The following is a 20444-nucleotide window of genomic DNA, read 5'->3' as shown; positions in this document are numbered from 1 at the left end:
TTCCATTTATTTATTTATTTTTCATTTTTCTTTTTCATTTGTTTAACGCATAAAAAAACTGAAGTTGGAAAATACAAAAATATTATAAATAAATTACAATATTTCAGAGAACAGTTTGTTATGTGTCTTACATGTCCATTTAATACATAACTAGAAAATCATACCTGATAAGTATCTTCTTCACTCAGGAAAAAGTAAAAGGTGTTTTTTTCTTCTAGAAAACCTTAAATCAATGAATAACTCTTTATCATTAATAAGATTTCTTGTTTATTTTTTATTTTTTTGTTTTATTTATTGATATGTGATTCAGGACAATGGAGAATCACAGCCAAATCCTTGTGAAGGAATTTTTTTTAACCGTCTTTTCTCACGACCGGAAGACACAAATTTGGAAACATGTTAAAAAAAGAAATTAAAAAAAAAACAATATAAGAGTCAGTCTCGTTACTAAAATGAGCGTAAGTCTTTTCCTGGGACAAATAGAATGCATCCTGCTGGCGATAAGGGCGTTCGACCGCTACGTCGCCATCTGCCTCCCTCTGCGTTACGCAGCGCTGATGAGTTGGAGGTTATGTAAAACCGCAACAGGCGTTATGTGGTCGGGGTGTTTCCTGATGACCACTTTTCCTCTGATTTCAAAGACTCCTACTTTCTGCAAAGGCAACAGAGTTGATCACTTTGCTTGCGAGAGCTTGGTCGTTGTAAAACTACTATGCGGAGATACTTTTTTCTATGAAAAGATGTTGTTTTGGGGAAGTGTATTCTCATTGGTACCACCTTGTATTTTCATTTTAACAACCTACGTATGTATTATAATATCAATATTAAAGATTAGATCTATGGACGGGAGGACAAAAGCCTTTTCCACGTGTGTTTCCCATGTGACGGTGGTCTTGCTGTTTTATGGAACCAGTATATCCATGTACTTAGTGCCAACAAGAAAGTTTCCAGAAAGTCAAAAGTACATCAGTCTTAATTATGGGGTGGTGACGCCCATGTTAAACCCATTGATTTATAGTTTGAGAAATAATGATGTTAAAAGTGCTGTTAAGAACATTTTGAGGAGGACAACACAATGAAGTCCAATGATGTTTTGCACTAGAGATCCAACTCATAGCAGAAGCAGCGGGTAACTTCTAAAGTACAAGTTTCTTTCTCAAACACTTTATTGCATTAAAAGAACAACTTGTCTTCAAAAGAGTTCATTTATTTTAATGTTTAGGGGCACTAAGTCTCAAACACATGAAGCTGTGGTGGCTGTGCCAGTTCTTTTCAATAATGTTACTAGCAGCTAGCACATTCTTTGTGGACCAACCCTGCTTAGCTTCCGAGATCAGACAAGATCAGGCGCATTCAGAGTGGAAAGACCGTAAGCGCTGGTGGTCCTCATTTTACTCCTCTTCTTTTGCTTCTCACACATGTCCTGTATCACACTGTGTGTTACGTCCACCCTGTGCAATTAGGAAATATCTGTGCTGCTCATTTCCCGTTTCCAACCACTAGTGGCCGCCCTTGTCACTCTGAAGCACTCAGAGTGATTATCATGTCCAGCTGCTCCTTATTACCTGATCTAGCCAACCTTTATAAACCTGCCCAGCCCTTCAGTCTGGGCCTTGATATTAATGTTATAGGACTGCCTGTTTTGGTTCCTGAGCTGTTCCTGTTTTGGTTCCTGAGCTGTTCCTGTTTTGGTTCCTGAGCTGTTCCTGTTTTGGTTCCTGAGCTGTTCCTGTTTTGGTTCCTGAGCTGTTCCTGTTTTGGTTCCTGAGCTGTTCCTGTTTTGGTTCCTGTTTTTGTTCCTGAGCTGTTCCTGAGCTGTTCCTGAGCTGTTCCTGAGCTGTTCCTGAGCTGTTCCTGAGCTGTTCCTGAGTTGCGGCCAGCGCCCCACAAGTGGATTCCAAAGCTGAGTACCCTGCAAGTGGGCAATCTGCCGTGTGTCCTGCAAGAGGTCTTCCGGTCGTGTGTGCCCCATCCAGAGGGCTTCCGGTCGTGTGTGCCCCATCCAGAGGGCTTCCGGTCGTGTGTGCCCCATCCAGAGGGCTTCCAGTCGTGTGTGCCCCATCCAGAGGGCTTCCTGTAGTGTGTGCCCCATCCAGAGGGCTTCCAGCCAAGAGACTTTCCATATATATGTTGTTGTACCATCATCTCCAATACAGATATTAAGTGCATATCCTGTCTGTGGTTTATTTCCTGCGCCTGTCTGAAACAACCCCAAACCATCATGCATCGTGGGGTACTGTCAGGGTCCACTCTCGGCTGCCTGAACCATGGCTGAATCATACGTCAGGCTAATATATCTGCTACCACTAGTGGCCACCCTCTGGAGTGATCTGACCCTGATTATCAGGTACAGCTGCGCCTCATGAATTGAGTGAAGCCCTGCCTTTAAAAGACCGGCCCTGCCCTTCAGTCAGGGCCTTGGCATTGATGTTGAAGGACTGCCTTTGCTCTGAGCCGCTACCTGTGCCTGTGCCTGTGCCTGTGCCTGTGCCTGTGCCTGTGCCTGTGCCTGTGCCTGTGCCTGTGCCTGAACCCGTGCCTGAGCCTGAACCTGTTCCTGTACCCGTGCCTGAGCCGGTACTCGTGCATGATCCAGTACCCGAGCGTAAGTCCGTACCCGTGCATGAACCTGTACACGTGCCTGGCCCGGTAGTACTCCGTTCCCGTCCGCCCTGCCAGTTGGGCCTCCGTTCCCGTCCGCCCTGCCAGTGGGCCTCCGTTCCCGTCCGCCCTGCCAGTGGGCCTCCGTTCCCGTCCGCCCTGCCAGTTGGCCTCCGTTCCCGTCCGCCCTGCCAGTGGGCCTCCGTTCCCGTCCGCCCTGCCAGTGGGCCTCCGTTCCCGTCCGCCCTGCCAGTGGGCCTCCGTTCCCGTCCGCCCTGCCAGTGGGCTTCACCTGTACCTGGACCAGTACCTAAACCTGCCTGTGGGCTTACCTGCCAGTGGGCCCGCACCCGAGCCTGTACTTGTGCCTGAACCCGCCTGTGGGCTTACCTGCCAGTGGGCCCGCACCCGAGCCTGTACCTGTGCCTGAACCCGCCTGTGGGCTTACCTGCCAGTGGGCCCGCACCCGAGCCTGTACCTGTGCCTGAACCCGCCTGTGGGCTTACCTGCCAGTGGGCCCGCACCCGAGCCTGTGCCTGCACCTGCACCCGAGCCTGTACCTGCCTTGGCTCCCGTCTCTCTGCCTCAGCTCCCGAGCCTGCACCTTCCTCTGCTCCCGTCTCTCTGCCTCAGCTCCCGTCCTTTCCAGTTCTGCTACTCTGTCTGTTCCTATCTCTCTGTCACCATGCATAAAGGAGTACAGACAGAGTTCCCCGTATCCCCTGCACATGGACTCCTACCAGACCTGCTCGCCCGGGTCCTGACAGGTACAGACGGAGCCCCTTGTATCCCCTGCACCTGGGCTCCTATCAGACCTGTTCACCTGGTGCGTGACACTGGGACAGGACAGAGAAGGTGGAAAGGTTCTAATAATGGTTTAAAGATTTGATGGTGAGCAAGAAACGCATGTGGAAAGGCTTTCCTCGGCCTCCTGTATCTATAGAATGGCATGGCACAGATTAGTGAAGGAAAGCGCTACGAGCGCAATGAGGCTTGAGAGCAACAAGTTGTTGCGGGCAGCTCAACCAAGAAGGAGCGAGCAGAGAAGTGAAAAGGGGTGCTAGAAAGAAAGATTCTGAGAGTTTTGTTAGCTTCTGGTGACTCTATTTTCTTATGCAGGTGGTAGTGGTGGGGTAGGGAAAATGAGAAAACCAAAAGCCTACAACAACAGACAGCATTTTTAAGCCACTGTGCTTTTGTTAAACCCTGTGACAGGACAGAGTAGGTTCAAATAAGGGATTAACGCTTTGATGGTAAACAAGAAACACATGGGGAAATGTTCTCCCCGGCCTCCTTGATATGTACCCTCCTACACGCAGTCCGTCCCACTTAACCTCATCAACGAGCGCCAAAACAGTTGGCAATGGTGGCTACACGTGGCAACGAATGTACAAATCCAAATTTTCATTCGCAATTTGGTTTCATCAGTTTCGTTGATCGGCCTCGTGATCAATGGTTCATAGGAACACACAAAACAGGCAATTTTAGCTTAAAAAAAAGCTCGCACAGAAACAAATCCAGAAGTCTACTGCAGAGTATCAGTGATCCAGGTGTCCTACCATTTGCCGCGGAGTGTATCCTGTGTCCCGCACTCAGAACGGGGCTAGCCGTATGGTGCACCTGGCAAATGCCAGTAGGCCCAAAACTTCCTCCTGACGCACGGCCATGCATCGCGTGAGCAGAAAAATATAACATGTAGCCGCACTGTATGCCATTAGATGACCACTGACCTTATAGTGCCAGGGGAGGGTTAAAAATGGGGCAATTGTCCCAGGGTGCCTGGTGGCAGGGAGTCCCCACTTGCTACTTGCTACAGTGTAGTTTGTGTATGTGCCTGCAGTATGTATACACTACTCCCTGTACTGTGATGAGGGAGCCCAGATGGGAAACCAGTTGATACATGGGGCCCTCTCCTGCTCCATTCCTTCTTCCTATCATGTGTCAACATCACCCTGCGAGAAGCTCCTTTTTTATAGTGATGGGAAGTTCGGATCATTAAAGTGAATCGGATCATTTCGACTCGTTCACTGAAATGATCCGATTCATGATCCGAATCTTCGGATCACTCAGTGTGACTCACAGGAGTTACTGTTTTCCAGTAACTCCGTGCAGGCACACTAACGATTGGTCCCGCCCCTTTCATTATGAATCCTCCCCCCTGCCTCCAGTGATGTCAGTGAAGGCAGAGAGTCGTTCAAAGATTCGGATCTTACAGGGATCCGAATCTTACAGTGATCCGGATCACTGTAAGATCCGGATCATTGTAAGATCCGGATCTTTGAACGACTCTCTGCCTTCATTGGGATTCGAATCAGTCAGAGAATATCACCATACTGTTATAAATAATACATTAATAATCACTGCCCCCAGGATTTACATTCCCCTTTACCTGCAACTGCACCTTAAGCTAACTTTATTAAATTAATTAAATTAACCCTCACCATTAAATTAACCCTTAACACCCCATCAACCATGACTGCCCCTAAAATTAACCCTTAACACCCCATCAACCATGACTGCCCCTAAAATTAACCCTTAACACCCCATTAAGTATAACTGCCCCTAAAATTAACCCTAAACACCCCATCAACCATAACTGCCCCTAAATTAACCCTAAACACCCCATTAACCACAACTGCCCCTAAACTAACCCTAAACACCCCATTAACCATACCAATTTATTAAGTAATTTATCTGGAGTACATGCCATTAATTTAGGGGCAGTTATGGTTAATGGAGTATTTAGGGTTAATTTCAGGGGCCGTTATGGTTAATGGGCTCTTTAGGGTTAATTTCAGGGGCCGTTCTCCTTTCTTCCAGTCTAAACGCGTGACCACGTGTCCTGTGCATAGTCCTGTTCACGAATAGGTTTTCAGACAACGGTTTGTATCGATCGAGGAGGGAAGTTTATTCCAATAAGACACCAGAAGCTAACATCAGAGGGTCAGAGGCTTTGATGTAATGTGAGAAGGTGTTAGATAAATGGAACAGTCACTCAGAATAAGTGGTAGAGGCTAAAACAGTGAGGGAACTGTACAGCTAATTATGTTTGTGTGTATAAATAGCTGTGCTGTTCCCAATAAACCTAGTTCTGTTTGCACCCTACACTAAGTCTCACTGAGTGCTTGGGTGAACACAAACGGTTAATCCCTTGAGCAATTGAGCTGTCAGCTGCATGGAAGATCTCTATGGCAGTGCTACAGAGTCAGAGTATGGGTCTCTGATTAAGGTTTGATGGGGAAACATGAGCAGCTCATAAATGGCTGGCCTGCTGAGACACCGACGTTACCTCCACGGGTCATGGCAAGCTATAGTTTAGAACATGTAGCTGGGTGACTGGTTATCCAGGGCAGAGAAGTCCAAGCAAGAGCCCAGCTGGCTCAAACTCTTTAACATTTTGGTCCCTGCATGCCTCTGTAAGTGGTGCGGAACCCTAACTCCTCTTGTGGCAATAAATGTGTAAACATATGGTTCACATGTAAATAATCTATTACATGTAGTCCATTTTCTGAAGTTGCACAGGCTTAGTTACATTTTGTTTTTGTTCAATTTCACGAAAGTGATGTGCTACTAGGCCAGCTATCCAGGAACCAGGAAGAATTCTTTATCTGCCAGTGAATACGTTTCTTTATTAGTTGGAGAGCTGGTCTCCGTTGTTCTTGGCACCCAGTAATTGATAGTTATCGTATGGTGGAGCTTCAAAAGCAAAGGGACATTTAAAAGGGCAGATCATGCCCTCACAGAACTTTTGATGTTTGTAGACACACCACCCAGAGGCATCTCTTCGATATAAATGAGTAATGTTGAGTTCTTGAAACAAATCTCCATCACAAGTTTTTGAAATATAAATAGAATCATATAAACTACAGGAAATTGTGAACCTCACACAGGTTGGTCAACGGAGTCTGAGTTTGAAACAGACGATAAAGTGTTAAATGAGTTAAGTGTCAAATATTTCTTGGGGGGGGTAACAAGTCATTTAGAAAAATGTGAAATTTTAACCCTTTCAAGAGATGATCCAGTTAAGTTTGATACCATTTAGTAGACCGACATTCCGAGAGTATGGTGCATGATATGGTAAAAACATAGATGGCGCATAACCTTCAAAGCTCCAGAGGTCTCCTCTTTCAATAGATTATTCCTCCATCTTTGCATATTTCCAGTCTGTAAGATCTTGAAAGCTTGCATGAGTCTCCCTGTTTCATGAAGGTCATCCTTCCCTGTAGTGAATCATTTAGAGGACAGTCAGAGAGCTCATGGGGGGTTTGAGCAAAGGGGAAAGCTGTGTTCTAGAGCTTTGTACAAAGAGTGTTTTAAGTCTTTGAATATTGGAAGAGTTCAAGGTGCTACGGCTGTAGAGGGTCACAAATGACTTGACACTTCTGCTGCGAAGATGATTTTATTTTGAGGGTAAAACAGACACAAGGAGCATGCAAATCAACATACTTGTACGAGGAGAAATTATAAACTATATATGTATATATATATAATGTGAAGAGAATGTGATCAACAAGGAATAGACAAGCATCTGATGAGAGAATTGCTAATCTGGTTAACTATGCTGCCCAATACCAAGCGTCGTCGGTCATATCTGGTAAATTGAATTTAGTTGGATTTGTGGAGGAAACTTGTAAATGGATTAAGGTAAACAAGACGATTTAACTTGGTTTCCATTTAAACACCTAAAGCAATGCTCAGTGCACCGGTAAAGCGGCATTTTAGCATCAACTGATTTAAATCGCGTTTCATAAGTAGACGTAGCAAGGTTTTCTTTGTATATTTGACGGAAAACAAACACTCTGTTATTATAATTCGTAAAGACTTGTCTACAATATTACATTCTTTGTCAGGATTGGTACAATACGCATTACATGGTGAGTTATGAGTATAGAATAAGACACATCCATCGGTGGGTTTGTTATTTAGTAGGTCTTCCACTGGAGACTTGGCAGTTACTGACCCATTAAGTGGATACAAAAAGACGATATTCCGAGTGTTCTCTTTGGTAGTTACCCAGGTCCTTGTATGTGGCCATTACCATCTGTCTTCCACCGTATATTGTCTGGGAATTCACGGCATTCTGAACGTTTTGGATGTTTTCACCATTCAGAGCAGTGGCTATAACTTTTTCACTGAGCTTAGCGCATTGTTTTCTAGTGAACCTGACTACATAGGCGTGCTGTCCACGAATTCTGCATAAGGAGAAAAAGGAAACGGGTTTAGTGTAATGATTAAGATGTCTTGTATAACGTTAAGCAGTATATTCATTTATGATAAATATATGTATATATCTAATATTAGTTTAGTCACGCTGGGTCTGACTTAACCCCTTAATGACAAAGCCCGTACATGTACGGGCTCAAAAAGGCATTGTTTTCAATGGGTTTAGGGACCGCCTATTGTCCTTAAAGGGTTAAAGTCCATCAAGCATTACAACTCATGGGAGTATAAGTGTCTTCTGCTGCTATTCCTGTCTCCAGCCCCTTAAGCACCCTTCTCATGCTCCCAGCCACTTCCTTCTCCCTGTATTCTTACCCACTACCTCTAATGTCCCTCCAATGCCTGTCCTCTGACTTCCCCTTCCCACCCCTCTGGTCTCTGTTGGGATGAGAGAATGAAGAAAAGGGGGAAAAAAAGAGAAAAAGCGAGAAGAAAAGAGTGAAAGAAGCAAAAAAAAGGCGATGTGAGAAATGCACGGTGAGGTTCCAAAATGGGATCTCGATATGTCCGGCAGGGGGGGAGAAATGGGGAGGGGATGGGAGAGAGATGGGGAGAGAGACATTTAAATACAACAAAGAACAGAAGGGAAGCTTATTTCAAAGGAGTAGATATGTTAGAGCAAGAGGCCAGAATCTAAAACCTCCCAGCAGAAGTGGAAGATGCTAATACAGTGAGGGAATTTAATGGTTTCCAAGAAACTTTGCTAACATTGCTGTCTAAAATGCAAATGGCCCCAGTCAAAGGAAGTTGAATCCTTACTTAAACCTTTCGTCGACATAGTTGGTCACCCTTTCTAATTGTTCTTCTGTAAAGCCGGACACAGTAAGAGGGCAGCTCCAGTAACAGAGAAGAAGCAAGATGGGCGCCTGCACCTGTGATTAGATTTATTTTCTTATATATTTTTTTTTTTTTTTTTTGCATTCTTTATAGTTTATTAAAAAACCCAAACAGTTCTAAACAGCAGACTTACCTTTATATTTACAACATATGCACATATATATGTAGATAATCATATTAATATTTCAAATCAATGAAACTAATTGTAATCGAGAGGCATATTTAGCTCAGCCTGCCTTTCCACGGCCGCTGCCCTCACAGCGGAACACCAGGATATGATGTCATTTGTTGAAAGGCGCACGCTGATATTTAAAGCAGTCTATGGAGGCTGTGAGCTCACTTTTAACCGTTCCATCGTGTAGCAGCAAACTAGTCAATACAGAATCATTTCCCCAAACGTGTAATAAATACAGTGGATAATGGGGGAACATTTCTGGTCTACCTATATAGTTCCATGAAATACGATTATTTAATTAAATGATGGTAATCATAGCGTAATGGTCTCGTTGTTATAAATGCCACCCGTTTGGACCTGCTATTATTAAATTTTTTTGGCAAACTAGATGCGTTGAGATTTCATGTTTCTAAAACCGCTTACCTGATACTTCATACTGACAGAAGGTAGTGGCACCTGCTCCCAAAATTGAGAATAATTGATCACCCTCAGTATTTATAGCATTTCAGGAATTACGAAAATTGTTCATTCTACTTGCATGTCCTGGTGGGAGGTAATAAAGAGTAGTAAAACTATTTAATTTTCACACACTTTTTGCAATTTATCCCCGGATTTATTGCACAGACCTGCTGAAAATGAGCCAGATTCCTGTTCCACGACTTCTCCTGAATTTCCTCCTTACTAGTCTTGGGGAAATACGATTCCTGAGAACGCTCAATTTACTGATTACTAACAGCAGTTCTCTGTGTACAATGAGCAAGGTTATCTTGGTAAATAGTCTTTCATTTTAATTTATAAACATACATCTTTTTTTTGTACCCTTCGTGACTGAGGCCTTTAACACTTTTGCGATGATCTTGTAATTCTCTCCTCTCCACACACATTATATATTGTTATTTTCAGGACAGAGGGCTTTCTTCAGATATCATTTTTTTGATCATATCATCTAATTTCCTATAAAAAAAATAATAAAATATCATGGAAAAATGTAATCCAAAAAAAAGCTAATAAAAAACCTACTAAATAAATTCAACTATTTGTCTTGAGTTTAGAAATACATATATATATATTTTTTTTTATTGCTTATTGGGCAATAAGCACAAGCAGAGTTTTGCTATTTCAAATCTGGTAATTCTGCCCTGATGTGCTATTTGGGATATCTTAGCAGATGGTCAATGCAATTTCCCCTATTAAATCACATATATTTTAAAAAACTAGACACTTCAAGGTATTTCAAATGCTGGTATTTTAACCAATTTCATGCACTAATTCTACCACCATCCTTTGTCAAACTTTGTAGTGGTAGTATTTTTATTTTGTGTTTTTTATCACACAAATTAAGGTGTGAATTTACAGCTCCTGGTATATGTTCAGCAACATGCATGGGTTTGTCTGGTTGTTTGGGGCTAAAAGACCACATTTAGGAAGTGTGCCCCCCCATTTTTAAATTATTGAACTTTTTTTTTTACATTTTGTTGAAACTGGATGGGGGCATCACTGCATAATTATTTTTAAATGTTACCACATTTTTATAATTTTGTTTAGCTATTTTTATTTTTACATTGTGATTAGAAAGCGGGGCTCCATTGACTTGCACGGTTGAATGCAGTACCTGTATTCAACCTGCAAGGGGAGCCAGAGTTTTCAGGAGGGTCTGGAGAGGTTTATGTTTTTAAAGAAAAGGAATGGCCGTCCTTCTGTCTCCTGTGGTTGGTGATAGTAATAAATCATTTTTGCTTTTAATATACTATTTGTAGGTCCTATCTATGTGGCACGGGTAAGTCGATTCATGTAATTTTTTTAATATTACACTTACAAAGCACCTTTGAAAACAGAAGGGGTATGTTGGGTCTGAGAAGGAAAAGACACGAAGCCCTATCTCACCTTCTTGTTCGCATTCTTAAATGTTACAGAATCTGCCAGTGGTCCAGAGAAATCCTCATGGCAAAGGGGGATTAACTCAAATGTTAGAGAGCTTGGTAGCATGTAGTCTTATGGGGGGAAACCAAAGTAGGACATTGTTTATTGGGGGATTAGCTCAAATGGTAAAGCGCTCACTTCACATTTACGAGGTAGTAGAATTGACACTTTTTTTTTGGTGTGCTTTCATAGGCAGTATCAGATATTTACGCCGAAAAACATGTAATATTTTAGTATATTAGACTCGCAGAAACAAAACGGAGTAAGAGCCATCTTGTTTTCTTTAAATCATATAAAGATGTATTTTCTTTCTCACATGGAAATCAAAGAGAAACGAAGTCAGCGTGACTTAGTGCCTGCATCCTGCAAGCCGGAGCCGTAAAGTTCCCAGGTAGGCCTATGATGGCTTATGAGACTGCAGCTTATAAAACTAAAATATGCCAATGATGTGTACGGTATTTACCGGTACGTTTTTAGTATTCTTCCGAAGACTGACAGTATTTCCAAATATCTCACCCAAAATCTCTAAAAGTTGCCGAAGCACAGATCCAATTGAGTACTTATCTTTTTAAATTGTTGTTTTTAGTACAATTATAACAAACCAGTACAGTGAGAAATGGCATTTATTTTTGCTAACACCCCAATTATTGTATTCTGCTGTGTAGAGTGGAAAAGGTTAACCATTTGGTAAATATTATTACCACAGGCTGTTGTATGTTAGATCCATAAGCCAATTAGTGAAACCCGATAACCAATTTATAATACACTGCATTTTATATCATATGTTGATATGGCTTGAAGGTAAATTCATAGTAATTTAAGTTGAAAAAGGACCTAAGTCCATCAAGTTTAACCCTTTCGACCCACCCTTCCAGCTTTTGATCCAAAAGAAGGCAAAAAAAAACCTATTTTTAAAATTTAGCTCAGGGGAAAATCCTTCTGGACTCCAAAAGGCGATCAGATTTCTCTTTGGATCGAAAAGTTCTAAAATATTAATGTTTATTCTATCATTTTTACGCCTGTTTTACCCGTTTTGCTGGCATCTGGAGTATATGATAGAACCCCCTCTCTCAGCAGTGGATTTCATACCTTTACTTCCCTCACTGTAAAGAACCCCTTCCTTTGTTGTCTATGAAATCCTCGTTCTTCCTGACTCAGAGGACGACTTCTTGTTCTTTGCACATTTCTGTTTTATCTTTTGCTCTGTACAGATCAAAGACATTCGTGTAGATCTTTTTTCGCAATAAATTGTATCTGGATGAACTACCATGGTGATACAATATATTGTTTAAACTATACATTTTTGGTGATCTGAAAGAATTTAGGATCAGAGATAAATTACAGGGTATCTCTTTGTATTAATATTGTGGGTGCAGCCCTAAAACAATAGCGCCACAATTTGCATATGTGATAAAATATTGGTTTTGCCTATTTTATCCCATTAATACCTTAACCTAACGTTATATAATACCTTAACGTAACGTTATATAAAACTATAATTCACTAATAGTACAGCTATGACCGTCCACTTAGTGTCTCGCAAATCAAGGTGCGATGACTGCTGGAGGTGTAATTTCTGAGCGCTGTAGGCTGCAAGGTTCTTATGAAAATTAAAGATACTTATTAAATGTGTATAGAAAGCCTTAAAATGAAGTCCAACAAACTTTACTAAATGTATATTAGTAAAATTCTCCCCTAGTCACATATTTGTGCTCCTCTGTGCTGACACGCCGGACGTAAGGCAGAGAGAAGGGCTGATCCTTTTGTCGTGGACCTACTTTCTTGTAATGGTCTTTCAACTGTTGCAAGATGGTGAAGCTAGTAAAAAAGTCTAGTCTCCAAAAGGAGTTAGATGCTTCTAAAGCACCCCTGGATCAGGTAAAGGATATCCACTCAGAGTACAGACGGTTGAGGCGTGATGGCTTACTGAGTGGGGGAAGGGATTATCAGTATCGTCTTCATAGCTGCCAATGGGAGATACAAGAACTCAAAGCCCAATCGTCTGAAGATCAGCAGGACAGTTAATAAATGCTTAAAGCTATTATCAGATGGTGAAGGGGATGAAAGGGTTACAATCCATACCACCATGACAGAGCCTACTGTCCAAAATCTGAGTAAACAACTACAATCTGTGAGGTTACGGGATGATCAACCGACCTCTGTCCCATTGCGAAGGAATCAGAGGTTTAAATCTTCTGATAACCTTAATTTCTCTGAGTACGACGACCAGATGTTGGCTGAGAGTGATGGGAATAAGTGATGGAGAATCTTCTGTTTATGAAGAAGGTCGTATTTACATCTGCGATGGTAGAGTGCTCATACGGCCAGAACACACAGCTTCGGTATCTGCAGAGGAGGGAAAAGGATACAAAGAGATTAGCCCCTCCTGTCTTTGATGCACCTGAGGTAATAAAATGCCTTAACCCCTTAACGACCTATGACATGCTTGACAAGTCACTGAAAAATGGTCCGTTAATGACCTATGCCAGTCCTGGCACGTCGTGGCATTACATATGCTTATAAACCAAACTAAGATGGGCTTCTTTGCTTTAATGTCGAGGCATTCAGAAGCACCTAAAACTGCAGCAGGGGCACCATGTGGCTCCTTCGCGGGGCACCAATATCCGCCAAATTTTTCCCAGGTATGTTCAGGACTGATAATGCCGGCTCTGCCACAGACTGCCACTGAGCTCAACTCTCAAAAGGTAAAATAGTCCATTAGGCCTAAACTAAATATCACCAAAACTACATTTTTGAACTAAAAAGCACCAGCTATAGGTAAATTCCATAAATATATTTAGTTATGCTAAGAGGCTACTACTGAATACGTGGATTTTAATAAGAATATGGGGATTTGCAAAAGACTGGCAGGGCTATGTGGTAGGGCATCCCGTGAACAAAGAGAAACGGACTGATTCCCAAAACAAACATGGCTGGCAAATAAAAGATAACGTCGTATCCATGGTAACAACGTAACGCTGATATGCCAAACTTCCTGTTCCCGGCTGAGAAGCCTGCTAGCAAAGTTCTTCTAGACCAATCGTTTATGAGTCTTCGAGGAACGCCTGCTTGATGTATATACGCATGCGCCAAAAAGGAGTTCGAAATACTAGAGACGTAAATCTCTGCTGTATTCGTTGCTTTAACCATGGGACTCTGTACGGATATCAGTGAGTTGCCAGCGTAGATGATATTTAGCGATAGAGATATTTGGCTCTAGGGTGCTAGGCGGACTGTTGTCCGCCTGCGCAGTAAGCTCTGTTGGGTAGTTTGCGCTTGCGCATTGTTTGCCTGTTCTCCCTGTGGTAACAATGTGCAGGTACCCCGGGGAAGGACTCTTCAGTACTTCGTACATTGTGGGTACCAGGCCTGGGGCATTCAGGTGCATGCTGGGGGGTAACGGTGTCTTAACCCCCTGTGCATTCATACCGAGGGCATTGCTAATGCATATTAATAGGGGTAACATCATTAGTGCATATTAATAGGGGTAACATTACTAGTGCATATTAATAGGGGTAACATTACTAGTGCATATTAATAGGGGTAACATTACTAGTGCATATTAATAGGGGTAACATTACTAGTGCATATTAATAGGGGTAACATTACTAGTGCATATTAATAGGGGTAACATCATTAGTGCATGCTAATAGGGGTTAACAGTGCATATTAATAGAGGGTAACTGCAAATTAATAGGGGTAACAATATTAGTGCTTATTAATAGAGGGTAACACATTAGTGTATATTAGGGGGTAACTGTGCATATTAATAGGGGTAACATTATTAGCGCCTATTAATAACTATGTGCATTGGGGGATGGGCAGCATATTCCATATTGACTATGGTAACATCGTGCAATTACCTCCTGTCTGACCAGGAATATGGCACAAGGTCCCATCTGTGAGAATGGCAGTGATCGGTGGCGACGCTCTTTTCCTCCACGCATCGCATCCCGGCTGCCTATCTCAGAATGCGACTCGATCGTTTTGTGGACTACGTTAAGACGGGGAGCAAATCGACCAACGTAAAGACCGCCTGTATGCATTCTGCGCCATGGAAGCCTTTGGACCAATTATGCTGCTGCTCCTCCAAGAAGAAGAGGACGAAAAGAGGAAGGTAAAGCGCCCTAAACGTAAAAAGGAGCGTAGGGTGGCACCTCCACCAAAACCTAAACCAAAAGCCCCACCGGCATCTGCTCCAAAACAGCACATCCTGGGGGCCAGGAGGCCGCGTATATTTAGGGAACGGACCGGTTTGGAAGGATTGACTGATGAGGAGGTGGTGGAAAGGTACCATCTTCCTAAAGGCGCCATCTTGGATTTGTATGAGTTAATCAGGGTGGATATCGACCCACTGACACAGCGGAGCCATGCCATCCCGGGCATGGTGAAACTCTTAAACTGCCTGCACTTTTTCACTTCTGGATCCTTCCAGACCAAGGCGTCTGCGGTTGGCGGCGTGTCCCAGTCGACCTTCTCTAGGTTTCTGGTGCCGGTCATTCAGGCCTTGAAGAAACACGTTCACGTGTTTATTGGATTCCCCACTAACAACGCTGACTGGCAAGCCTTAAAGAGGGGGTTCTTTCAGGTTGCAGGACTCCCACATGTTATTGGGGCTATAGATTGCACTCACGTGGCCCTTTCAGCCCCCCACGAAAGAGAAGAGATCTATAGAAATAAAAAAGGCTACCATTCTGTAAATGTACAAGTGATTGCAGACAGCAACTGCAGGATCTTAAGTTTGTTTTCTGCGTTTCCAGGAAGCTCTGACGAGTCTTTTATTTTAAGGCAGTCTTCTGTTTACGAAGGATTCGAGGGTGGTAGGATCGGTGGAGGGTGGCTGGTCGGTAAGTTTTGGGGGGGATATTTTTCTTTCGCCCCCTTTTTTTTCTCTTATCAGTGATATAATGACTGATCTAATTTCACGTTTGTGATTGTTGCTTGAGTGTCATATCGTTATCTGCAGGAAGCACGAGTTACGAGTCTCGCCCGTGGCTGTTGACGCCAGTTCTGGATCCGAGTACAGACTCAGAAAAGGCCTACAACGAAGCGCACTCTCGAACCCGCTCTGTGATCGATAAGACGTTCAAGCTCTTAAAAACACAGTTCAAGTGCCTGAACAAATCCGGCGGCGGACTTCAGTACGATCCGACCAAAGTGTCCGATATAATTGTGGCTTGTTGTATTTTACACAACATTGCCGTGCGGCACAACATCCCAACCAGAGCTGAGGTCCAGAAAAATGAGAGAGCCCTGGAGATGCCTAAAACCGAGCCGGAGCTCCAGGGCAGCTCTCAAGCTGTACGATCCAGAGTAATCAGGGACTACTTCTCATAGTAAATTTTTATATTTTTTAAATGTTTTTATCTTTTTTGTTAGAAAAAAATTCTGAACGAGTTTAGAAAAATATTTCAATCATAGCAATTTAGGAGAAGTTAATGGTGAGTAGAATATTCTTTTGGATAATTCTTTTAAATAAAGTATATTCAGTTTCTAAGATTTTCCTTTAGAGGTTTTTGTTTTGTTTTTTGTTTTTTACGACGGTGGGCTTTCAGGGGGCAGCGTTATTGCTTATCCTGCTAAACGCAAAGGTGGTTTCTTGGTTGAATGGTGCTTTAAGGGATAATACCGTTTTGCCCCCTAACTTCAATCCTTAAATTAGGAGTGCAGTCTACAATCAGGGTTTACATATTTAAGGTTCCTAGCGGTGAGTTCTTACTCCTCCTGTGCTGTGTGGTCACGCACTGGTATCGCAAACAGACAGCACAGGAGAGGTAAACGTGCACCCCTCTGCATCTTAAATATCTGAAAAGCCAATTGAAAAGGAGCACTTCCTTTTGCGCGGTCCATTGGAAATGCTCATTCTGTGCTAGTGCGGCCGACGCGACCTCCACTCCCTGCCCCGACTGTCGCTTCTACACAGCTGGCAGTTGAGACTCCTCTGGCTAAAGGCTAGGTAAGGAAATGCGAGGACTGTTCCCATCAGCCTCCTTGTTGGTGGTTTTGGCTAGACTGTTGCCACCACATTTTGATTTAAACTCTCCTAATTTGTTTTAAGAGGAAGGGTTGTCTTTCCAAAATCAGGTTGTGAATTTTTGTTAGTCCTCTCCCCATCCCTGCTTTCTACCCGTCCATTCCTTCCCCCTTCTTTATTTATAACTACAAAATGGTTTTCCGTATTTCTGTGACCATATAACATGCAGCCAAAAGCAGGACTAACCGCAAAATCAATACCGAAAATGTTAAAAATACATCTTCCTGTTCATTAAATAAAATACAGGTTTACCTTTTTTACTATCTTGTATTTTTTTCTTTAAAAATTTGTACAAAATATATTTTTTCATTCTAAAGTCTTTCTGTAAGTTTATTGAAACCTAGAATATAGCCATATTTCTGGCAGCTGTAAGGGCTTAAATGTTACTTCACAGGTCTTTCCCGATCGGCTGGAGCGTGCGACCGGCAGCTGTATATGCCCGGCCGCACTCGTATGTGAGCATGAAAACGTAGAGCGAATATCCAGCCATTGGACTCATTATCAGGAGGCCACTAGTCTCAAAGTACCTGGACTGGCTGGTCATCGTCAGTCTGAAACTGCTTTTTCACCAAACTCATCCAAACCTCAGCTAAGGGGAAGTCTCATGAACCTAATGTATCGGTTTGTCTTAATCAAAATATAATAATAAAAGCTAATTGTATCCATTAAAATAACATGAAATTGGTCAGAAATCCAGCGCAGACGGGGTTAATGTTGTAAATGACCATTGTAGCTGGAAAACGTCTGATTTTTAATGGAATTTCTTCATAGGTGTGCAGAGGCCCTTTATCACTCCCATCACTCCTGTGTCCCAATGGCCCTTTATCACTCCCATCACTCTTGTGTCCCAATGGCCCTTTATCACTCCCATCACTCCTGTGTTCCAATGGCCCTTTATCACTCCCAACACTCCTGTGTTCCAATGGCCCTTTATCATTCCCATCACTCCTGTGTTCCAATGGCTCTTCATCACTCCCATCACTTCTGTGTTCCAATGGCCCTTTATTACTCCCATCTCTACTGTGTTCCAATGGCCCTTTATCACTCCCATCACTTCTGTGTTCCAATGGCCCTTTATCACTCCCACCACACCTGTGTTCCAATGGCCCTTTATCACTCCCATCACTCGTGTCCAAATGGTCCTTTATCACTCCCATCACTCCTGTGTTCCAATGGCCTTTTATCACTCCCATCACTCCTGTGTCCCAATGGCCTTTTATCACTCCCCATCACTCCTGTGTTCCAATGGCCCTTCATCACTCCCATCACTCCTGTGTTCTAATGGCTCTTCATCACTCCCATCACACCTGTGTTCCAATGGCACTTTATCACTCCCATCACTCCTGTGTTCCAATATCACTCCCATCACTCCTGTGTTCCAATGGCCCTTTATCACTCCCATCACTCCTGTGTTCCAATGGCCCTTCATCACTCCCATCACTCCTGTGTCCCAATGGCCTTTTATCACTCCCCATCACTCCTGTGTTCCAATGGCCCTTCATCACTCCCATCACTCCTGTGTTCCAATGGCACTTTATCACTCCCATCACTCCTGTGTTCCAATATCACTCCCATCACTCCTGTGTTCCAATGGCCCTTTATCACTCCCATCACTCCTGTGTTCCAATGGCACGTTGTGTTCCCTGATCCAAGTTTCAGTTTTAAAGGATAATTGATGGTTAGAAAACCGTCTTGTAATTATGTTACAGCCAGAAATCTCATTCTTTTCCATGGAAACAGCTGAGTGATTCCAAACTTTTGAACGGTAGTGCGTATGTATGTATGTATGCGTGTGTGTGTGTGTGTGTGTGTGTGTGTGTGTGTGTATATATATATATATATTTACAGTACTGTGCAAAGGTTTTAGGCAGGTGTTAAAAAATGATGTAAAGTAGGAAGAATGCTTTCAAAAATAGACATGTTAACTTATTTTGGTAATTTAACAAAATACAATTTTATATTTGGTGTGACTACCCTTCATTCTTTTAGGTTCTCGGGACTCGGCAGGTAGGTTGTTCCAGACATCTTAGAGAAGTAACCGCACTTCTGTGGATTTTGGCTCTACAGTCGCTTTCTCTCTTCATGTAATCTCAGACAGACTCAGTGTTGAGATCAGGGCTCTGTGGGAGCCACACCATGACTTCAGTTCTTCTCGTCCCCCACTCTTATAAAATCTCCTTGAAGCAATGAACAAAAATAAGATATAGGGGAAGATAACACAACGGGGAGAACAACTCATGCGGGTTGCTGCTTTCGTGATATATGCATATGGTGGATTTCCAGATTGTAAACACAGGAGCCTGGCCCCCTTTACTTTATGTATCTGTTCGTCTTAGTCTGTCAGTTCTTGTTCTGTCAGACCCTTTGAATGTAAGTGATTCTGGAATTGTTGGCGCTATGTAAATAAAAATAATAAAAAGCTAATAATTTTGATCTGTAATTATAGGTTTATTTCACATGCAGTATTGAAACACGGAGCGTTTGGAAGAGCTGCAGATCCCCTGGAAAGGGTTATTACGGCAGATTTCATCATTAGATTGTTTTCATTACACTATCCTTTGACCCGAGGACACAGCATTTCCTCGTGACTCTTGTGAAATGTTTGTGCAAGGGTTTGTTTTTAGCACAGATCAATCATCTTACAAAGAACTCTATGTTCTAGTTAGAGACATGGGCTAGGAAGACATAGAAACCAAGGACCTGCTGGCAGGTCAGCCGCATCCGGCCTGTCAGTCGTTGACCTCGTCTTAGATTGAGGAGCCGTATGCCTATCCCTTACTGTATTAATTATGAGCTCTTATTGTAACATTTCTCCTCCTCTGAAAAGAAAATGTTTTTATTGCACTCTTTTTCTCTCTGTACAAAAAAAAAAAGGCTTGCGTTGGCCGGGAATCGAACCCGGGTCAACTGCTTGGAAGGCAGCTATGCTCACCACTATACCACCAACGCTTCTTAGTGGTGTGGGACGGTTTAAGGCAGTTAAACAAAGGGATGCATGCAGGTTTCTGGTAGTTGTGGGGTTAAAACTGATGGCTTATGGGTGCCGTACAGGTTTCTGGCAGTTATGGGGTTAAAACTGATGGCTTATAGGTGACGCACAGGTTTCTGGTAGTTGTGGGGTTAATACTGATGGCTTATGGGTGCCGCACAGATTTCTGGCAGTTATGGGGTTAAAACTGATGGCTTATAGGTGACACACAGGTTTCTGGTAGTTGTGGGGTTAATACTGATGGCTTATGGGTGCCGCACAGGTTTCTGGCAGTTATGGGGTTAATATTGATATCTTATGGGTGCCGCACAGATTTCTGCCAGTTATGGGGTTAAAACTGATGGCTTATAGGTGACGCACAGGTTGCCGGCAGTTGTGGGGTTAATATTGGTGGCTTATGGGTGCCGCACAGGTTTCTGGCCGTTACGGGGTTAATACAGATGGCTTGTAGATGCTGCGCAGGTTTCTGTAGTTTTTTTCGCATTGTTTTTGGGTTGTTGTCCCTCCCTGTCCGTCCCTTTCATATAAATCCCAGTCTGGGACCGATCTGGCGTTCAGACCCGGCTCAGGAGACCAGTATGAATCCAGTCACCATCAGCCTGCTGCTGGGGCTTGTCCTGCACACCGGACAGGTCGTGACGGCAGGTTAGTGAGAGGGGTGTTCGTGA

At 43.1% G+C, this 20444-nt stretch overlaps 1 protein-coding gene and 1 non-coding gene across 2 annotated transcripts; one reads left to right on the top strand and one right to left on the bottom strand.

Moving 5' to 3' along the window:
* The first annotated feature begins 452 nt into the window (after window positions 1-452).
* On the top strand, window positions 453-1079 carry LOC149282656 (olfactory receptor 13H1-like). Its single transcript, XM_089497935.1, has one exon. The coding sequence runs from the start codon at window positions 453-455 to the stop codon at window positions 1077-1079; it is 627 nt and encodes a 208-aa protein (XP_089354061.1).
* Window positions 1080-19664: 18585 nt separating this feature from the next.
* Window positions 19665-19736, bottom strand: TRNAG-UCC (transfer RNA glycine (anticodon UCC)). Its single transcript has one exon. It is a non-coding gene; the product is annotated as a tRNA-Gly (tRNA).
* Window positions 19737-20444: the final 708 nt, after the last annotated feature.

The sequence above is a fragment of the Sceloporus occidentalis genome, unplaced genomic scaffold (assembly GCF_023333645.1).
Source record: "Sceloporus occidentalis isolate IW3139 unplaced genomic scaffold, rSceOcc1.0.p SCAF_111, whole genome shotgun sequence".
Lineage (NCBI taxonomy): Eukaryota > Metazoa > Chordata > Lepidosauria > Squamata > Phrynosomatidae > Sceloporus > Sceloporus occidentalis.
The sequence above is the reverse complement of the archived record's forward strand: the minus strand, read 5'-3'. Positions and strand labels throughout refer to the sequence as shown.